Genomic DNA, 18,952 nt, shown 5'->3' with positions numbered 1-18,952 from the left:
CAAGATTTCGTGCTATCTTTACTAATAATTGTTGATTTGCAATCTCCACAATTATTTGGATATTGCTGATTAGTCGTATTAACGACCATTTTTTTCTTAAATTCTTGTTTTGTTCTTTGGTCGCTACACCTTATCTTACGAGCTCGGTCACTTCTCGAGCTATGATCCCCTCGAGTTTTTTTTATTTTTATTTTATTTTATTGTATTGTAGCAATAAGAGGAGCTAATTGTATACTTATAACCAAAGTTATAAGGCGGAGATCGGGAATCCTTTTTGACACGGTTCACGACCTGCAACGATGCACTCAGAGATTGACACGTGGCATTAAACTGCCACGTGTCAATCTCTGAGTGGATCGTTGCAGGTCGTGAACCGTGCCAAATAGCATCTCTCGGCGGAGATAGGTGGAGACTATTATATTTATATTCCTATTTTAATTTATGTTTTTAGAAGAAAAAAATTATTTTAATATAAAATTCGAATGCACACCTAATTTCTTTTATAATATATTTATCAAATATGTGTTGACTTATGAGTTTAAATTCTAGTTCCGCAACTACTTAATTATATCAACACGAATTAGAGTCAGCTCGAATATTTTACCATTAATATATATATATATATATATATATATATATATATATATATATATATATCAATGATCAAAATACCGTTATCGTTCCGAGACTCATATTTTACTGGTATCCGAAGGTAAGTCAGAGAAATACCGTGGAATTCATAAAAGAAAAAAAAAATTGTACCATTGAGAATACCGTTACCGTTGAGGAATACCGTCAAATATCGTACTTACCGAGAGCAATGTAGTGAATAAATATTTTTTTAAAAAAATTCATACATAATATAGGATAAAAATGTAAAAAATCTATAATAATAGTTCAACAAAAATCCAACACAAACTTAATGACAACCAAAAAGTGAAAGGATTCCCCATAAAACACCGGAAACCGAAATAGTTTTCTCATAATCTAAGAAAAAGTTCGTTTTTGTACATACCGGTACCGAGACTCTAAAAAAACGGTTTTCGCTCCGATTTCCGACCGGAATCCGCCGAATTTCAATCCTTGATATATATATATATATATATATATATATATCGTAAATGAGGGGCCAATATTATTCCAACTTTATGGGTTAGCAACACAGTTTGTACAATATAGGAAATAGTTATATCATGCCCAATAAAACCAGATAAGCTATTATCCAACGGGGTGATATAATTATAAGGAAATTTCCTTTCCATGTATCATATATAGGAAGTAGGAAAACTTTTTGAAATGGAAACAACGCGTGGGCAAATTAGAGATACAACGTGAGCACAAAAAATAAAAAATAAAAAAATTAGAGACACAAAGGACATAACAGCCAATCAAAGCATGCGCGCAAGTTGTTAGAGAGAGTGTTACTATCGTTGCATGACACAACTTAATAATATGAAGAAACGTTTTTAGTCACGAGGTTGACAGATCTTTCAATATGCAATCACGCACCGTTTGGATAGAGACTATATCTAGATTCTAAAGATACATAATATTTTGATTTTTTTTTTAAATATTGGAAAGTAGTAACTTGAAATTTAATGTTATAATTAAAACGTAAACGTTCTAATTTTGAATGAAAATACTATCAATATTTGACTGATTTGTAATGTATAAAGTTGGTAGCCGGTAGGTGTAAGGTATTAATTTCGTTTGTTATTTCTTCATTTTTACCGTATAATTTTATGAAAAAAAAAATATAAACAATTAATTATCTCTACCGTTTATATACTTCGTATATTCTCCATCATCAATCATATAGACAATCTTTTATATATGGATTATAAATAATTCTTTAAAGAATGACGCATGGCATCAAAATAATTTTTTGTCGAGAATGATGATCATAATGATTGGTTAGATTTTCTCTTTGATTTGATGATAGGAGAACGGTTTCTTATAAAAAAAAAATGATGGCTGAGCGATAGAAATAAAAAGAGAAAAGTGAGGCAAGGAAAGCTTTTGTTGACTAAAAATAGTTGTACAAAATTAATCTTAATAGACTATTAGTATAAAATGTTTTTTTTTTTTTTAATCACCGATAAAGTTAGTCATGAATGTTTTTGAACAACAATCTAAATTTCTGATTAATAAAAGAAAAAGGAAAAAACAAAAACAAACTAAAGACTTGTGTGCGTACGTAAAACAACTATTTTCTATGTATATCTCTCTTTTGTGTTCCATTGGCTGTGGAATTGAAAAATGGAAAATGACATTTGCTTATTTATTGTAAACACCTAAAACTTGTCATGCGCTATAAAAGAATACGACACTACTCACCTAAATTTATTGCATCGGTTTTGTTCGGTTTTGTTCATTACTTATCATATCTACACATATTTCCTTCTTCTTGTTTTTTTTTTTTTTTTTCGTATGTTTTTTTTTCTGCTGTACAAAGTCAACGTACAATTTTAAATGTAAGAAAACGAGTCTACTATGACAAATGTATGATTGCTTTGAGTTCTTCAATTAGATATTTAAAATGTTAATTGTTGAAATTAGAAAACATTCATAATCCACCAAGCGTTTTCAACAATGGGTGACAAACAGTCATGCTCAAAAATAAAATCAGTCAAATATTTTTGTAGCGATTGATCGCTCTCAAAAATAAATATTAGCCGGTCTAAACATCTCTAGTTTACTTCTTTTAGCGATTGATTTATTCTTTTACTGATTTAAAAATATTACTTCAATTCGTACATTTTTATAATAAAAATCATCTTCTAGAAGTGCTTGCTTACCACTAAGCTAGTCCATCTTATTATTTACTCCTTCAATTAATTGAATTTGAATATTAACTTTTCATGCGTTATATATAAGAATTTTTAGTTAAACTAACGATAATATTTCTGCATACACTTTTATCTATTTACGTAATTCAAATGATTGGCAGATTATTAACGCGTTTCTTTTCCTACGATTTAGTATATCAGTTATAATATTGAGTTAAAATCAGCTGTTTTTTCTTTTTCTTTTTTCTTTCTAAAATTGTCAGAGCGATCAATGTTTTGTTGAAAAATGAAAATGGAAATTAACAGCATTAAGTCATCGATTATTTGTCACTTATCAACAAAATTTCATAGTATTATTGTAAGGGAATTTGAACCAAAATATTTGAATTTTCATTTATTTTTTTTATAATTATCAAATAAATAGTATTGTTGTTAGAGAAATTGACAGCAATAATATCATTTACTTGGTACTTATAAAAAAATCACTCAAAATTTAAATATTGACACATCTAATACAAAATAGGTCACAAACTGGTGATTTCGTGACACATTTGATCACGAATTTGTTAATTTCGTGATAAATTTGATGCTAAATGTGTTAATATTTGGATTTTGAGTGATTTTTTATTAGTAATAAATAATTGATATTATTATTTTTAATTCTCCTTGTTATCAGTTTTCTAAATGAAAAAGTTAAATTGAAAATACAAGGCACATAAACAGAACTATTGAAAGTAAGTTTAGGTTTGCCTACGATTGATTGAACGTTTGATTTACAGTCTCTCTTACTGCCAATCAGTATTAAAGTTTGACTACTAAATACTCACCTTTAGTCATATATACATTGACATATCATTTTTTTTCATACGCTACCCAATTAGCGGATGAAACGTGTCCTTTTTAAGAGTTTGACTCTGGGCCAAATCAAAGCTCCATCGGATCACTTGAGTGCGATAGGTAATCTAAAAATCAATAGTTTTTTTTTTTACTATTCAACTAACAACAAAAAATGATACTATTCTAAAGTTGAAATTTGTATACTACATACGATTGTTTATCAAAATTGTTTTAATCATATCTGTTTTTGTAATACTGCTACACACATATATAATTATATTTGTGGTTCGATTTTACATGAATTTTAATTTTCAAATGAAATATAATATGAATGTATCACTGATTGAAATATGAGCGATGAAGTAAAATAGCTAACAAAATATTTATAATTTTTAAACTTCGAAATAAAATAATCATCGTGCCCATTAAGTCAATCACATATGACCAAAATTTTATTTATTTAATCTAAAGAAAAAAAAAATCTAATTAATTGTCGCCAAAAATCACAGCTATGTGATTCTTAATTAAAAGTATAAAAGGAAACCAGAAAATCGGAGCTAATTACAACAAACAAATCGGTTTATACTTGACAAACAAACAAATATTTCCTGTTATAAACAAACAAACTAGTAATTACCTTCATTGATTTCGTTTTTATAACACAAAAGTAATGCGATCTATACAGACAAACGAGTTCTGTATAATATATGGTTAGTTGTAAACAAACAAAGTAGCAAACAAACACATTAGTTTATAACACTAATGTTTTTCGTTTTTTTAATTAAAAAAATGTGATCTTGATGTACAAAGTTCAAAGAACTAAAGATTGGAACATGAGTAGTTTTCTTGAGAAATAATAACATAAAAAAAAGTTCAAAATATTTTAAGAGGGACTAAAAAATAATCTTATTCATCAAAGGAAATTACGACGATTTTATAATTTAAGAGACAAATTTGTTATAAGAAATTGTAAGCTTTAAAAAAAATTATTATTATTATTAGAAAGAGTTGCTAAACATTTGTATGGGTATGAATACAAATATTGATATTTTACGTGTGTCACACTTCTTACGTCCGTGAAAAGTATGAAATCGGATTTCAAAAGCCCCACATTCATACCGTCTTATAGTGTGTGTGTGTGTGTTTTTTTTTTTTAAATGGAAATATATTAGTGTTTTTGCCTATATGTATTATTTTGATCAAATATTTCTTCATAAATCGAATAAATGCATCTTTGATATTGTTTAATAAATATTGTCGCAACTCGCAACAAGAAATAAAAGATAAATACTATTAACTTTGAGTTACATATACGATTGTTAAAAGCCGGTGAAAAAGTTGTGGAAGAAGAAAAGTTTAAAAGCGTGCATGTTTAAAGACAGTTAATAAGAAAGAGAGCATAATATAGATATAAATTTTTTGGCGCCAAATTCGAGGTTGCCTGCCACGTTACAACTTAGCTGTAAATGATGAAGTTAAATGGTAAAAAAAAACATTCACACTTTACCATAACGGCCTATTTAAGGCCTCTCTCTCAACTAATCAACACTAATACTAATCAACACTCAATTAATTACCAAATACACCCTGGAAGTTTAAGAAACACCCACCAACTTCAAAAACATAATCAGTAATTAAGATGATTTAACTATAAAGTTAATAGGAGAAACATAGGGAATAATATTTCTTTTTCAATTAAAAAAGAACACTTTATAAAAAAATTTGATTTTTCCAGTCAAAGGAAGAGACTGTAGCCATGTGTAAATCTCACGTGACCTGAATCCCAAATTCCGAGAATATATAAATATTTCTGCTGACTCAGCCAAGGCCCTTCCCTCGCCGTTTGATCTCCACGTGTCAGCATCATAAGTCCCCGATTTATGCGGCAGCTCGCGAACTACATCTTTGGCTCAACTTGACGATACCACCCGTGTCGACTCACCGATCCGACTCACCCAACTCGCTCCACTCACTTACTAAAAAAAAAAAAAAAAAAAAATTGAAATGGCATTAAAACCAGGTTCAAGCGATTACGGCTGTTTGGTGGATCCTATAAAGTCGGTTGAGAGGTTTCACTATTTCTCTCTCTCTCTCCCCAAAAAACACACTCTCTTAACTGAGTCTAGCGATTCTTCTTTCTCTTGTTCTTCTTCACTGCCTTTGTGTTTTATTATCATCATCTCTTTTTTCCCTTTACGCTTTCCCTTTTTTCCATTCCCAGAGGAATCTCCACTGAAGAAAATATTCGAGCCTGTTATTGTCTCTCTAATATCAGCATTTCAAACCCACACACACTTATAGACTCTCTTTGAGTGAGTGAGTGAGTGAGTGAGTTATTCGGAACATATATTCCATTTTTTTTTTCTTTATTTTCTTTCTCTCTGCCACGCTCAATCTTTTCTCTACCACCATAAACTTTCCCGGATATTTTTTTTTTTTTCTCTTTTTCCCTTTTCTGTCCCAAAACACCTCTCTTAGCTCTACTCACGCTCGTTGAATTTGTATCTTCTTTTTGTTGGAGAAAAGCTTTCCGTGAAATATCTCGTCCTTTAATAAAGAGCTTTGGTTTTCACTTCACTCTCTCTTGGTTTTTCTTTCTTCAAGGCGTTTTTCTGTGTGGCTTCTCTTTAACGTGTCTCTGTTTCAGCTTTCTCTCTTTTTTTTTCCTCTTTATTTATTCTCTCCTCGTGCCTGCACTCAGAGAGAGGACTCTTTTTTCTTCTCTGTATTTGAGGCACTCTCTCCATTTCGCTTTCAAATGCCAAACAGACCGCTCTGAGAATCCTAACAACTTTCTCTTCTCTGCTTTACTTTCCTTTTGAGAGAACAAAATGAATATCGAAAGTCCGGTTGTGAAATACACAGAGCACAAAAAGCACACCACGCTCGAGTCCGATTTCTTCAACTCGGCCGAGATGACTCACCCGAGAATCGTCCGTATCTCTGTCACAGACGGAAACGCGACTGATAGCTCCGACGACGACGAAGGACCGAGAGAGGCGTTTCGCCGCCAGAGAATCAGGCGTTTCGTCAACGAAATCGCCATCGAAGCTTCCTCTTCCTGCTCGTCTCGCCGCGGCGAGAGCGACGACGGCGTTTTGAGGTGTCGTACCGGCGGAAAGACGAAGTCGGTGACGGCGAAGAAGCGGAGGAACACGGCGATTCTTCCTCGGAGAAGCGCGACGAAGACGGCGGTTTCCTCTTCCTACTCGTCGGAGAAGAAATTCCGCGGCGTGAGGCAACGGCCGTGGGGGAAATGGGCGGCGGAGATCAGAGATCCGCTCCGGCGAGTTCGTCTCTGGCTCGGAACGTTCGACACAGCCGAAGAAGCCGCTATGGTCTACGACAACGCCGCGATTCAGCTCCGTGGACCAGACGCGCTCACAAACTTCACCACGCCTCATCAGCCATTCTCTCCGGCGAACCTTTCGCCGGAAAACATACCGGCGGCGCTCAGCTCCGGCTACAACTCCGGCGAAGAGTCTCAAAACAACGAGAACAAGAACCTCTCGTCTCCGACCTCCGTTCTCCGCTACGAGGAGGCCGATTCGAAGCCGAGCCGTGAAGAATCGCCGTGCGTATCGGAGAACTTCTCTGAGTTCTCGGCGGAGACTTTCATCACCGACGACGTGTTCGATTTCCAGAGCTCGATTCCCGATTTTCTCGACGATACGAACTTTCCAGACGACGGAGTTCTCGGCCTCCGAGATTTTGGCGATATTTTCACCGAATCGACCTGGGAACTCGGCTTTGGCTCGTCCAGCTTCCACGTGGACGATTATTTTCAAGACATCGGCGATTTGTTCAGCTCCGATCCTCTCGTTGCTCTTTGAAGAGAGAAAGACCCGATTTTTGCTCTGATTAGTTTTCATATTAATTTCTTGTTTTATTATTAATTTTGTTTGTATTAGTTTTTATATATATATATATATATATATTATATATTTTTATGTATATCAAATATCAACTTAGTATTTAGTAGTAGTATTGTAAAAGGTAATCTCCGTCACAGCAACGGTGATGGACGAGTTTTGTTTTAGCGTACGGTATATTATTATTTCCTTTATTTATATATCTATATAGATATATATTTATTTTCAAGAGCACGTGCCTTTCCACGTGATTATGCTCTCTCGTGAATGGTATAAATGAAAAATATCTTCGCTATTCTATTTTTTTTTTAAGTCGGTGACAAAATACATATTGCAGAATTTGTAGCATACGATGAACGTACACGTGCTTGGAAAAAAAGAATGCACGTCCATCGCACCCGAATTTTTAAAGCCCCGTTTAATTGATAATCAATTAAGATGTTAATGATTTTTAAATCACCAAATTTAATTCCTTATATACCATAATTGTACACACCATTAAAACAGAATCATTATTGTATGTATGTAAGAGAGGAAGCTAAATCTCAAAAGAAAAGAAAAGAGCCATAGGCGTAGCACAGCCAAAGGGAAAGCAAAAGTAAGCTGACAAATTCAGTAAATCGGCACGTGGCAGTATTTAAGAGGAGAATTAGGATGTGGAGATCATGATTATCCTGTTATGGCCGTTGCAACATTACAAATACAATACAGACCTGTTTTTCTACACTCTTTACTCGCTCACTGTGGTAAGTGTACGGACTCAACCCACAAATCATTTTTTTTTTATAAATGTAAAATGATTGATGTATTTCTATATCTTAGTCTTTGGAAAGACATAAATACCTATTCCTCTTTATCAAGAATTTGCATTTTATTTACTAATTTGAGAAAAGCTACAAAAAAAAAGGAAAAAAAAAAAGGGGTAAAGTGAAACTGGTTGAATTTTTTTTTTGGGGGGTGAAAAAATTAAAAAAAGAATTATGTCCTACGGTGAATTGCAATTAAAAGATACAACTTAATTTTAGAACGTCCCAAATCCAATTGTATTTCTTTGGTGAATATTTATTGTAGTGAATCTATCTAGTTTTTATTTTACCTGGTGTGAGTGTAAGAATTTAGTACTAGTGGTCTTTAATGTAGTGAAAAATGTTAGTTATGGTTAAATGATGAACTTGAATAATGCTTCACCGGGATTTCGACATTTGCCCACTTATGTGATCCTGAAAGGTTGGTAAGATATTTGATGTCCGAACAAACGTGGCTAAAATCTATTTATTTCAGTTTGTTTTGATAGTAACACTAATTAGTGTTGCTACACCTACATCACGTTTGTCTGAATTAATATGGTTTTTTTTCATATTTTTATTTTATTTTAAAAAGAGTTAAAATTGGTCCCACAATGACACTATAAGTACTTAATGTGGTTGTATCATGATATGACCTTATGGGCCTACAAATCAAATATTGAAACACCAGTACTAATTAAAAGAAAAAATTAAGGAGTTGTGTTCTTAAAGTGTAATATTTTAAAATTAGTATTGTTTTAAATTATTTGACAAATAATGTTTTTTTTAAGTGTAAATAAATTTGACATTATTTTCCTTCTAAATAAAAATTTAAATTGTAAGCAAAATTAAATAGAGTAAAAAAATGTAATTATAAAAAAAAAATCTTGTAACGACATGAAAACAATATTTTCGCGGTGAAAACTTCAAAAAGAACTTACGTTTGTGTCTTGTGTGGGTGGCGTATTTATAGTTTTCGATGGCCTCAAAATGGGTGAGAAAGTCTTGGTCAGGATTGAGGGTTCTGATGACCTTGGTCCGCCGAAGGTTGTGCGAGCATTGTGCAAAAGGCATGCCATGCCAAGAACTTGTGTGCCAAAGTCATCTCGTGGCTAAGAGTTTGTGTGCGAGTTTCGTCCCACATACATGACATGCCGATATTTTCGTGGATCTTATACTTTGTGGTGGTCGAGCGGAGAGGTCTAGTTGATACCCTCAGCATGGACACGACCCTTTGCGCGGATGTGCGCTATACACAACCCTCCGAAGGTTGAGCACCGAGATCCTCAGGGTGAAATATTGTTGATGGTGTGGCATGGAAAATTGTTCACTTGGTCTTGAGGCATAGGTTTTATGTTCATCGACGGTTCAAGCACGTTGATAGTTGGGGTCTGCCAAAGACTAGCGTGCAGCTGATAGTTAAGCACTCTAAAGGTCTGGACACAACCGAGGGTTGATTTCTTTGAGTATTGGCCACGAACTGAGGTTGAGTTCAATGGTTCATCTCGAAGTCTTTTTCCAAAGGTTCGATTTCAAGACTTAGCTCATTTGGTTATCTCTCGAGGATTTTGTCAAATCCTAGGCTAAGAATTTTGTTCGATAAACTACCTGGAGGTTTTCGTTAAGACCTCAGTCCAAACATTTTTCATGATAATTCACCTCAAAAGACTTCGCTCGAGAATATATGTCGATTAATTGACAATTCGATTCGATTCAAGCCAAGGGCTTCCAATGAGACGTTGTCCTATGCCTTGTTTCAATATCTTTTTTTTTTGCCGCCAATTTTATATCGTGGGAAAAAATCATTTTAACAAATATATTTTTCAAAATTTTGGTTTACTTAGTTGACAATTGAACTTTCCTTTCATATGTTCTCTTACGTCAATTATGTTACTTTTGTTACATTAATATCAACGATAAATACAAACATGAGTAGAAATTGAGTTATATCTATAACATAGATAATAAACAAAAACTCCCCTCCCAACTCTCATCCACAAGCCGCCACGTGGCGTCTCCAGTTAGCGACACGTGACGGGGTTTTTTTTTTTTTTTTGCCTTTGTGCGTTTCCAGTTTTAGTTTTTTTTTTTTTTTTTTCTTTACCTTTGCATTTTTATTTCTTTTTTCTTTGCCTTTCTTTTTTTGTTTTTGTTTTTTTTTAGTTTTTTAATATTTTGTAAATTTTTTTTTTATTTATATTGGTTTTTTTTCTCCCTCTTTCATCAATATATTTTGTATAATTTTTTTTTATGTATTTTATAATCAAAATTACTGATACTATCAATAACATACATTATTTTGACTGTATATGTTAGTTTTATATTTTTTTTTATTAAATTCTATTTCTTTTTCTCTTTGATATTTATTTCCCTTTACCTTATATGTGTCTCCACATTTCATTGGAAAGCGAACGCAGGTCTTATTTACCAATGGAAGCCTAATCGATGTGCAAAATAAATTTTTTACATTTTCTTATTCGTTCATTATTTTTAAGGGTTTTTCTTAATTATACTATATCGTTTTTTTTTAGTTTTTTTTCAATCTCTTTTGTAAATCTTTTTTTATGTATATTATTTTTTTCTCCCTCTCTCGTCAATATATTTTGTATAATTTTTTTAATGTATTTTATAATCAAAATGACTGATACTATCAATAACATACATTATTTTGACTGTATGTTAGTTTTATATTTTTTTTTTATTAAATTCTATTTCTTTTTCTCGTTGATATTTATTTCCCTCCACCTTATATGTGTCTCCATATTTCATTGGAAAGCGAACGCACGTCTTATTTACCAATGGAAGCCTAATCGATGTGCAAAATAAATTTTTTACATTTTCTTATTCGTTCATTATTTTTAAGGGTTTTTCTTAATTATACTATATCGTTTATTTTTAGTTTTTTTTCAATCTCTTTTGTAAATCTTTTTTTATGTATATTATTTTTTTTCTCCCTCTCTCGTCAATATATTTTGTATACTTTTTTTATGTATTTTATAATCATAATTACTGATACTATATTATACTATATCAATAACATACATTATTTTGACTGTATGTTAGTTTTATATTTTCTTTATTAAATTCTATTTTTTTTTCTCTTTGATATTTATTTCTCTTCACCTTATATGTGTCTCCATATTTCATTGAAAAGCGAACGCATGTCTTATTTACCCAAGAAAATCTAATCGATGTACAAAATAAATTTTTTACATTTTATTATTCGTTCATGATTTTTAAGGGTTTTTTTCTTAATTACACTATATCTTTTTTTTTTTAGTTTTTTTTAATCTATTTTGTAAATTTTTTTTTAATGTATATTATTTTTTTTCTCTCTCTCTCTCTCATCAATATATTTTTTATAATTTTTTTATGTATTTTATAATCATAATTACTGATACTATATTATACTATATCAATAACGTACATTATTTTGAGGGTATGTTAGTTTTATATTTCCTTTATCAAATTATCTTTCTTTTTATCTTTGATATTTATTTACTTTCACATTATATGTGTCTCCATATTTCATTAGAAAGTGAACGCAAGTTATTTACCTATGAAAGTCTAATCAATGTACAAAATAAATTTTGTACATTTTATTATTCTTTCATGATATTTAAGAGTTTTTTCTTAATCGTCGATTTCTTTGGTGCTCATTGTTTACGATTCTTGATAGCACAAATTAACCTCTATAAATTTTACTTGCTATTATCATTTATAATATGCTAAAATCATTCGCGCGTAGCGCGAAGATAAAACTAGTACTATATAAAAATGTATGAGTTTGCTTATTCTAAAGTTTGAAATAATCATACAACGACATCATTTAAAAATACAAATATTTAGTGATATACGTAACAGAAACATAAGCATTTACATTTTAGCTAACATTTTGTAAATTTTTTGTAAATAATCATAAATACTTCGCAAATAATAAATATTTCGCACATAGCCAAAAATATGACATAATTAATGTTATTTACACATATTTACTAAAAATTTACTCTGCGTAAGTAGATTTGCATGACTATTTGTAAAAAATTAACGAAATGTTGGCGATTTATAAATTTCTAACGATTTATATGATTAGATTGCCACTGGAGCCTTAAGAATATTTGTAGATATACGTTTGTAAATTATGATTCTAGATGTATATATCCAGATATTAATTTATATACAAATAATTTCGTCTTAGGTATAGCGTCAGTTATATATATATATATATATATATATATATATATATATATATATATATATATATATAACTGACGCTATACCTAATATCAGTCACACACTTGCATGAGATAAAAAAAAATGTGTTGTCTCTCGTTGAAAAGATGACACTCTCTACTCAATAATGTTGAAAAACTTTTGGGGAAACTAATGCCTTTTCCTACAAATGGAAATGAGAGAAAGATAAAGGTTCCAATTATAGTGAATGGAGTGACCAACTTTCTAGTTGAGTTTCGTGTACATTTTTGGGTTTTTGGTTTCTATGGTAAATTTGATTTAAAATAATATTACTCTTAGATACAGCTAAGCTCAATATATTAGAAGCACCTAAATTATCATTCTTGATTGTGGACCTAATTTGGGCAACTATGCTTTTAACAAATTTTAAGTTCTTTAAAGCCAAACTTTGTCCTCTAATCCAATTTTCCTTTAAGGTATCAAATTTATGCCAATCTTAGGTTGTTTCCTAAAGTCCATACCTCTCAAATCAACGGTTGGGGTTAAGAGACCAATATTATTATAGTGAAGTATAATTATTCTTCTTTCTTTCCTTCTCTCTTTCATTTTCAAATCCTTTTTATTATTATTATTATTTTATGGAAGACCATTTAAGTGGTCCATGAGATAAGCTTTGGGAAATAACAATTTTTTGCCACTCTAGTTTTGGCTCAATATTGTGCATAAAATCTGAAATCTTCTGCTGAATTAGAAAACTATTCTTTGGCAGAGACAACTTACAAAAATTAAATATAATAAAATCTACATACGCTATATACAAAAGCCAAACAAAAATAGCTTATATATATATGATATATCTCATGCAAGAGCCAATAACTAAATTAATATGCTTTGGATTTGCAGTTTTACCTGAAGACAAGTAGTATATACATGCCTAATGTGACAAACATACCCTGAGAAAATCAGTGTGTCCTTTACTTTGTTTTGGTGCTTAATGCTTATATATCTTTTATATATTTTCAACTCTATTTTTAAAAATAAATAATTTAGAAAGTTTTATGGGGACCCTTCAATTTCTTTTTTCTTATTTATTATTAATGTTTTCATATTTTACTTCAGCCCTATGTATCATATAGACCTGTGAGTGTTTCATGAAGGTATATTAGGGGTGTAATAGATATGTCACTTTCTGATAGATGTATATTAATTTATGGTGTACAAGATAGAGACAAAAATTTAAAAGGGTGTGTGATTTTTTTTGTCATTTTATTTTATTTATTTCTTATTTTTATTGTTCTTGTATAGCTCAGTTTCAAAAGGCTACTACTGGGATACTTCAGAAATATTTAGCACAATTGAATGAATAGGGACAGTAATTCAGTATCTTTGCCTCTTCATAATATTTTTAATAAATATTATAGGTCCCCCCATTTTCCATATCATGTGAAGCTCGTATAAATTATTATCCCAATCCAGCAGTATTCACACAATAAAATAAAAATGTGCTTATTTGGCTAGAGTTATGAAGCCATACTTTCCTTAAAAGTGAAGTAACACGGTAACTCATAAAATAGCAAGGAAAATAATTGTTGTATTGAATATTTTCATTTTTTTAACGGAATTTACATATAGGAATTGTGTGACAAGTTTTTTAAGGTATCATTGGACAGTGACTAGGACGATATGATTCATAATACAATTTCTTTTTTCAATCATTATGCAATGCAATATTTACTAGAATCTCACTCATATCGACTGGACATAAACAACACAAGACTTACCCCCAAAAAAAAAAGAGAAAAAAAAAATTATATATTCATGTGGAAAGTGGAAACCGACCATTTTCAAATTGACTTTTTTAACCACTCACTGAATACTTCTGCAATAAAAACTCTGGTTTTGGGGTTTTCTTTCATATGGGCGTTTTGTCCCATAACATTAAGGCTGCTCTTGAAGCAATAGAAGGTCGCGGCTTTATTGAAAAAAAAAAAAAAAATAAAAAAAAAAATAAATTATTTTAAAAAATAAATATAAAAAATTCCGGGTTATAATTAAAATCCTTGCACAAAATTCCAAGCCTTCCCAAAGATTCACCCCCAAGGAACAAAACAATCAAGAAGATCTCCCTGGTTATTCTCTAGAACCTTAGAAGGAATCTGGACCGTACACGTCAGATCGTGCTAACGGTTTGTGATTGCCTCGAACAGCGCAAGTGTTGCAACTGGGCTTTTCTTTCTTTGGGGGCCCACTTTTGGGCCCATTGGTCCCCCATTGCACACGCCAGCTCAGACGTTACTGTATCTGAGGCCTCTGATAGCGATGGAAGTGGGTCCCACATGTATTAATATACGAGTCGTTTGCTGACGTGGCCCATCAGGTATTTGCATGAGGCGGTCGATGTTTCATCATTTTTGGGCAGCCACGTCACCTAATAGCCCACAAAATGACGGGCTTTCTCTATGTTTATCTCATTCTTGCTCTATTTGTGGCCCGTATTAGAGAGCTCGCTCTTACCACCAGAAATATGTATTAAAAATGGTCACAACGATATATATATAATTTCACGGGGGCTAATTTGAAAAAAAAAATTCAGGGGGGGGCTTGATTGTAAAAAATTTATAAAAATTGGGCCAAAAGTATAAATTTTCAAGGGAAAAAAATGTAATTTTTTTTAAAAATGGGAAAAAAGTGCAAAAAAAAAAATTTTGAAGGGGGGATTAACACATATATTTCGTGTAATTTGTCTAAGTAACCGGTATGATCATTTACAAACACACTAGTAATGGTGATTATATGACAAGACTATGAAAGGAATTTATACGTCTGCAATATTATATTTTTAGTTCATATTTATATGAAAAAAGTGCCGAGAGATGTTTGAAATATCGATGTTGTTAGGTAAACTAGTTACGGATGAGTATATTTCATACCAACGAATATATCCCAAGTCTTGTAAAAAAAATATAAAAATTGAAATTAAATGTTCGTGTCTATAATCTATAGACAAAAACATACAGAAAAGAGTTAAAATAAAATTATTAAAAGTGTTAAATTATTTATATCATCGCAAACTATATAAATTACGGACATTAATATAAACTAAAAATATACTATTTAATTTAATATGAGGTTGCTTATTATCAAGTGAACAATAATAATATAATGACGTGCGTTGTTGAGTAAAATCTCGAGGCCTTTCCATGTCATTAACTCATGCTATATAATTGATAAAGAAATTAATGAGTCACTTGATCCCATGCTTTGACCCGGCTAAGGAGAATCGCGCAATGAGATCAATTCCATGTCATATGGAAAAAATTTACGACGTTTATGATCTTCGAATGACCCAAAATTAAATGGAATGAATGTTGTTCGATGCAATAGTTACATTCCTTGCCTATATAAGGGTCGATTTGGATAACACAAATCAATGTTGAATCCTCTTAGTGAGATCAGTGATCTGAAAACCCTCATTTTTATCATAGCTTTACTCGTACAAATGCCTTGAGTGAGAAAACGTAAGTTGACATAAGTAAAGTACTTTATTCACTCTTGATTTTTTTTCCCAGGTGACTTATATATGTGAGCTACCCGAGTTATCATCCAGGTCAACATGAATTATTGTTGTAAAAAAATTTAGCGACAAGATGATTTAAGAATATATACTCTAGCATACGATTGTCATAGTTGTAATATTAATTCCGTCCAGTCAAGTAATATCCGCGATGTACCTGTTATGTGAGATTTTTTCCATATCAAAAAACGTCAAGGCCCAACTCAAGCGAGGATGCATGGCAACCCCGGCCCAAAGAGTAGAGCCCGGGATTAAGACAAGTCGAGCTCACCCCTGAGGGGACCTCTCATCCTGGCGTCCAGGCGAGCTCGACCTCCAGGCCAGGTTCGACCTCCAGGAAGAAGTCCAACCAAAAAATTGTGAAGGCAATCACAGCCCTGCCAAGGGCCAGGAAAGAAAAGTCTCAGCCCTGCCAAGGGCCAGGAAAGAAAAGTCTCAGCCCTGCCAAGGGCCAAGAAGGAAAAAACACAGCCCTACCAAGGACCAATCCCTCTGGTAAAGCTCACAAAACCGGAGGACACCTCTGGTAAAGCTCACCAAACCGGAAGACACCTCTGGTAAAGCTCACAAAACCGGAAGACACCTCTGGTAAAGCTCACAAAACCGGAGAATCCCTCCGCCAAGTTTCCATAACTTTTCACATTCAAAATCCTATAAATACCTTCAGATTCCTCATTTGGAGGTAGGTTGGCTCACACATAAAAAAAAACCTCTGCCTCTCTCTCATCTGAGACTTTATCTCTCTAGAACTCAAAGCACGACACCTAGACTAATGTTGAGCGTCGGAGTGCCCGTCGGAGGAAACCCCTCCGCAGTCCTTTAGCTCACTCTCTTCTCTTTTCTCAGGTGACGAGTCGTCGGAAATCCTTTTCCGGCACGGCGGAGGCACAAGTGTTGGGACAACTTCCCCGTTCGACCACCGCGCGGTCATAGGGTCCGGCCCTAGACCGAACCGCGGACCGATTTTCGTGTTGATCCATTTTCAGGCATTAACAGTACCGATAATTATTTTGTACAAAGATACTAAATATATATATCTACGACTTATCAGAGTATTTCAATCATAATCTATGATTGTATGTATATTAAATATTGCTACTCAATGTTTTAATGTGCTTATTAGAATCAATTGTATAGTAATTAAACATATGTACAAATAAATTTGCAATCCTACGTGGACCTAGTTTTATATTAAATATTTAACTATTAAGTACTTTTTTTATGTATGAATTTTAACTATTAAGCAAAGTATTTTTAACTATTAAATATTTATACATGCTTGATATAAATTTGGGGCCCGGTATAATTATTTAGTTGTTAATTTTATAAACTTTGTGGAAACATTTTGAAATGGGAGCTCAGAAACAGGGTCAATGGGCATTATTTTGATCCATGCACTTTGAATACAAAATATTATACACTTTGAAAAGTATGGTGGTGGTTCCTTAATTCCGTTGGCACATAATTTTGCTCCAAAATAAATATTAATTATATATAATAATCCCATGTATCCAATTTCTGCAGCCATATTATGTCGGAGAAGATATTCATTCTCCAACCAAGAGTTATGGGCCTAAATGTCATCTGTTATGGCTCAATGGTCTTTCGAATTCAAGCAGGCTCTTACATATTTTCCGTACATACCAATAATGCCTTAAAATATAATAAATCACCATTTTTAAAATAAATAAATAAATCTTTAAAGGACATTATTGGTCAGCAGATAAGTTCGAAAGAGGGTAAACAGCCACTTGCACAAAAATAGAAATACAAAATAATTATCAAAATAAGCAAAAAAAACAAAAAAAGAAGGCATATAATTGTGCACATAAATGCAAAAAAATTTATACCTACAAAATATGCAAAAAAAATTAAAAAGATTCAGAGTATAGCGATGGCTTGTCATGCAAGTGTTGGTGGGGAAATTAGGGCATGTGGGTCCCAAAAAGAGTGGATTTGAACAACCATCCGACACGAGAGAGAGAGAGAGAGAGAGAGAGAGTAAGTAGTGAGATTTTGTGAGTTGGGACTTTTATGAGACATACAATACAATTATAGCATTTCTACGCTTTTGGGTACTCATGAATTGCCATGGGAGATATTAATACCCAACTAAATTATCTCACACACACTCAACACCACGCGATTCTTGTGACACTAATGTATTGCTCTACTACCACCACCATGTTCATGAATAATCATCATGGGCTTCTTTATATTTCTTCCCTTTGAAAATATTTATACACTTACCATTTATGAACTACTTTTTATCAGAACATTTATGCAAATCTTTGAAAAGTGCCCACACTTTTCTTTTTCCACTCTTTTTTTGACCGAAAGAAAAGAGTTTTAGTTCCACAACTTTTGTTTTACAGTGGCATTTCTCACATGTGTCAATTAAGAATCGGTAATAGATGTGTGATATGTTATTATAAATCCCTCATGAAAAGAAAATGGAAACTAAATGGATATATAAAATTCATAGATTACTCATTCTATTATCAATTGATTTTGAAATTCAACCTCATGACTCCTTCATATACTATCATAGCCCATAAAATCCAAATAGGTATTCGATCCAATACTTTTATTATGAAATCACAACTTTGATCGGATATAATGAGAATTAAATTTTATGATTTTAATATATATTTCCAAAATTTAAATCGTTTAGACTTATCAATAGTTGAATACAAATTGATATAATTTTTAATATATCTTTCCTTATAATGCTTCGCAATATCTACATACAAATTCTCCATGCATTTGAATGGAGTCCGGTCAGATTCTCAAAACAAACTCTTTGAAATTACTTTGAGCTTATGGCCAATTATTAAATTTTAACATTTGTCGAAAGTGGCTTCTAAGTTGTGCAAACTTGTTTATAATTTTATCGTAAAT

The 18,952-nt window shown here is 32.1% G+C and overlaps 1 protein-coding gene across 1 annotated transcript; it reads left to right on the top strand.

The window, feature by feature from the left end:
• The first annotated feature begins 5,658 nt into the window (after positions 1-5,658).
• LOC149405386 (ethylene-responsive transcription factor CRF2-like) lies at positions 5,659-7,790 on the top strand. The gene has a single exon (XM_089607121.1). The coding sequence runs from the start codon at positions 6,458-6,460 to the stop codon at positions 7,457-7,459; it is 1,002 nt and encodes a 333-aa protein (XP_089463247.1). The 5' UTR covers positions 5,659-6,457; the 3' UTR covers positions 7,460-7,790.
• Positions 7,791-18,952: the final 11,162 nt, after the last annotated feature.

Source organism: Urtica dioica, chromosome 2, assembly GCF_054948205.1.
Source record: "Urtica dioica subsp. dioica isolate 48M chromosome 2, U.dioica_male_clone48M_v1_H2, whole genome shotgun sequence".
In the NCBI taxonomy this organism is placed as follows: Eukaryota; Viridiplantae; Streptophyta; class Magnoliopsida; order Rosales; family Urticaceae; genus Urtica; species Urtica dioica.
The sequence above is the reverse complement of the archived record's forward strand: the minus strand, read 5'-3'. Positions and strand labels throughout refer to the sequence as shown.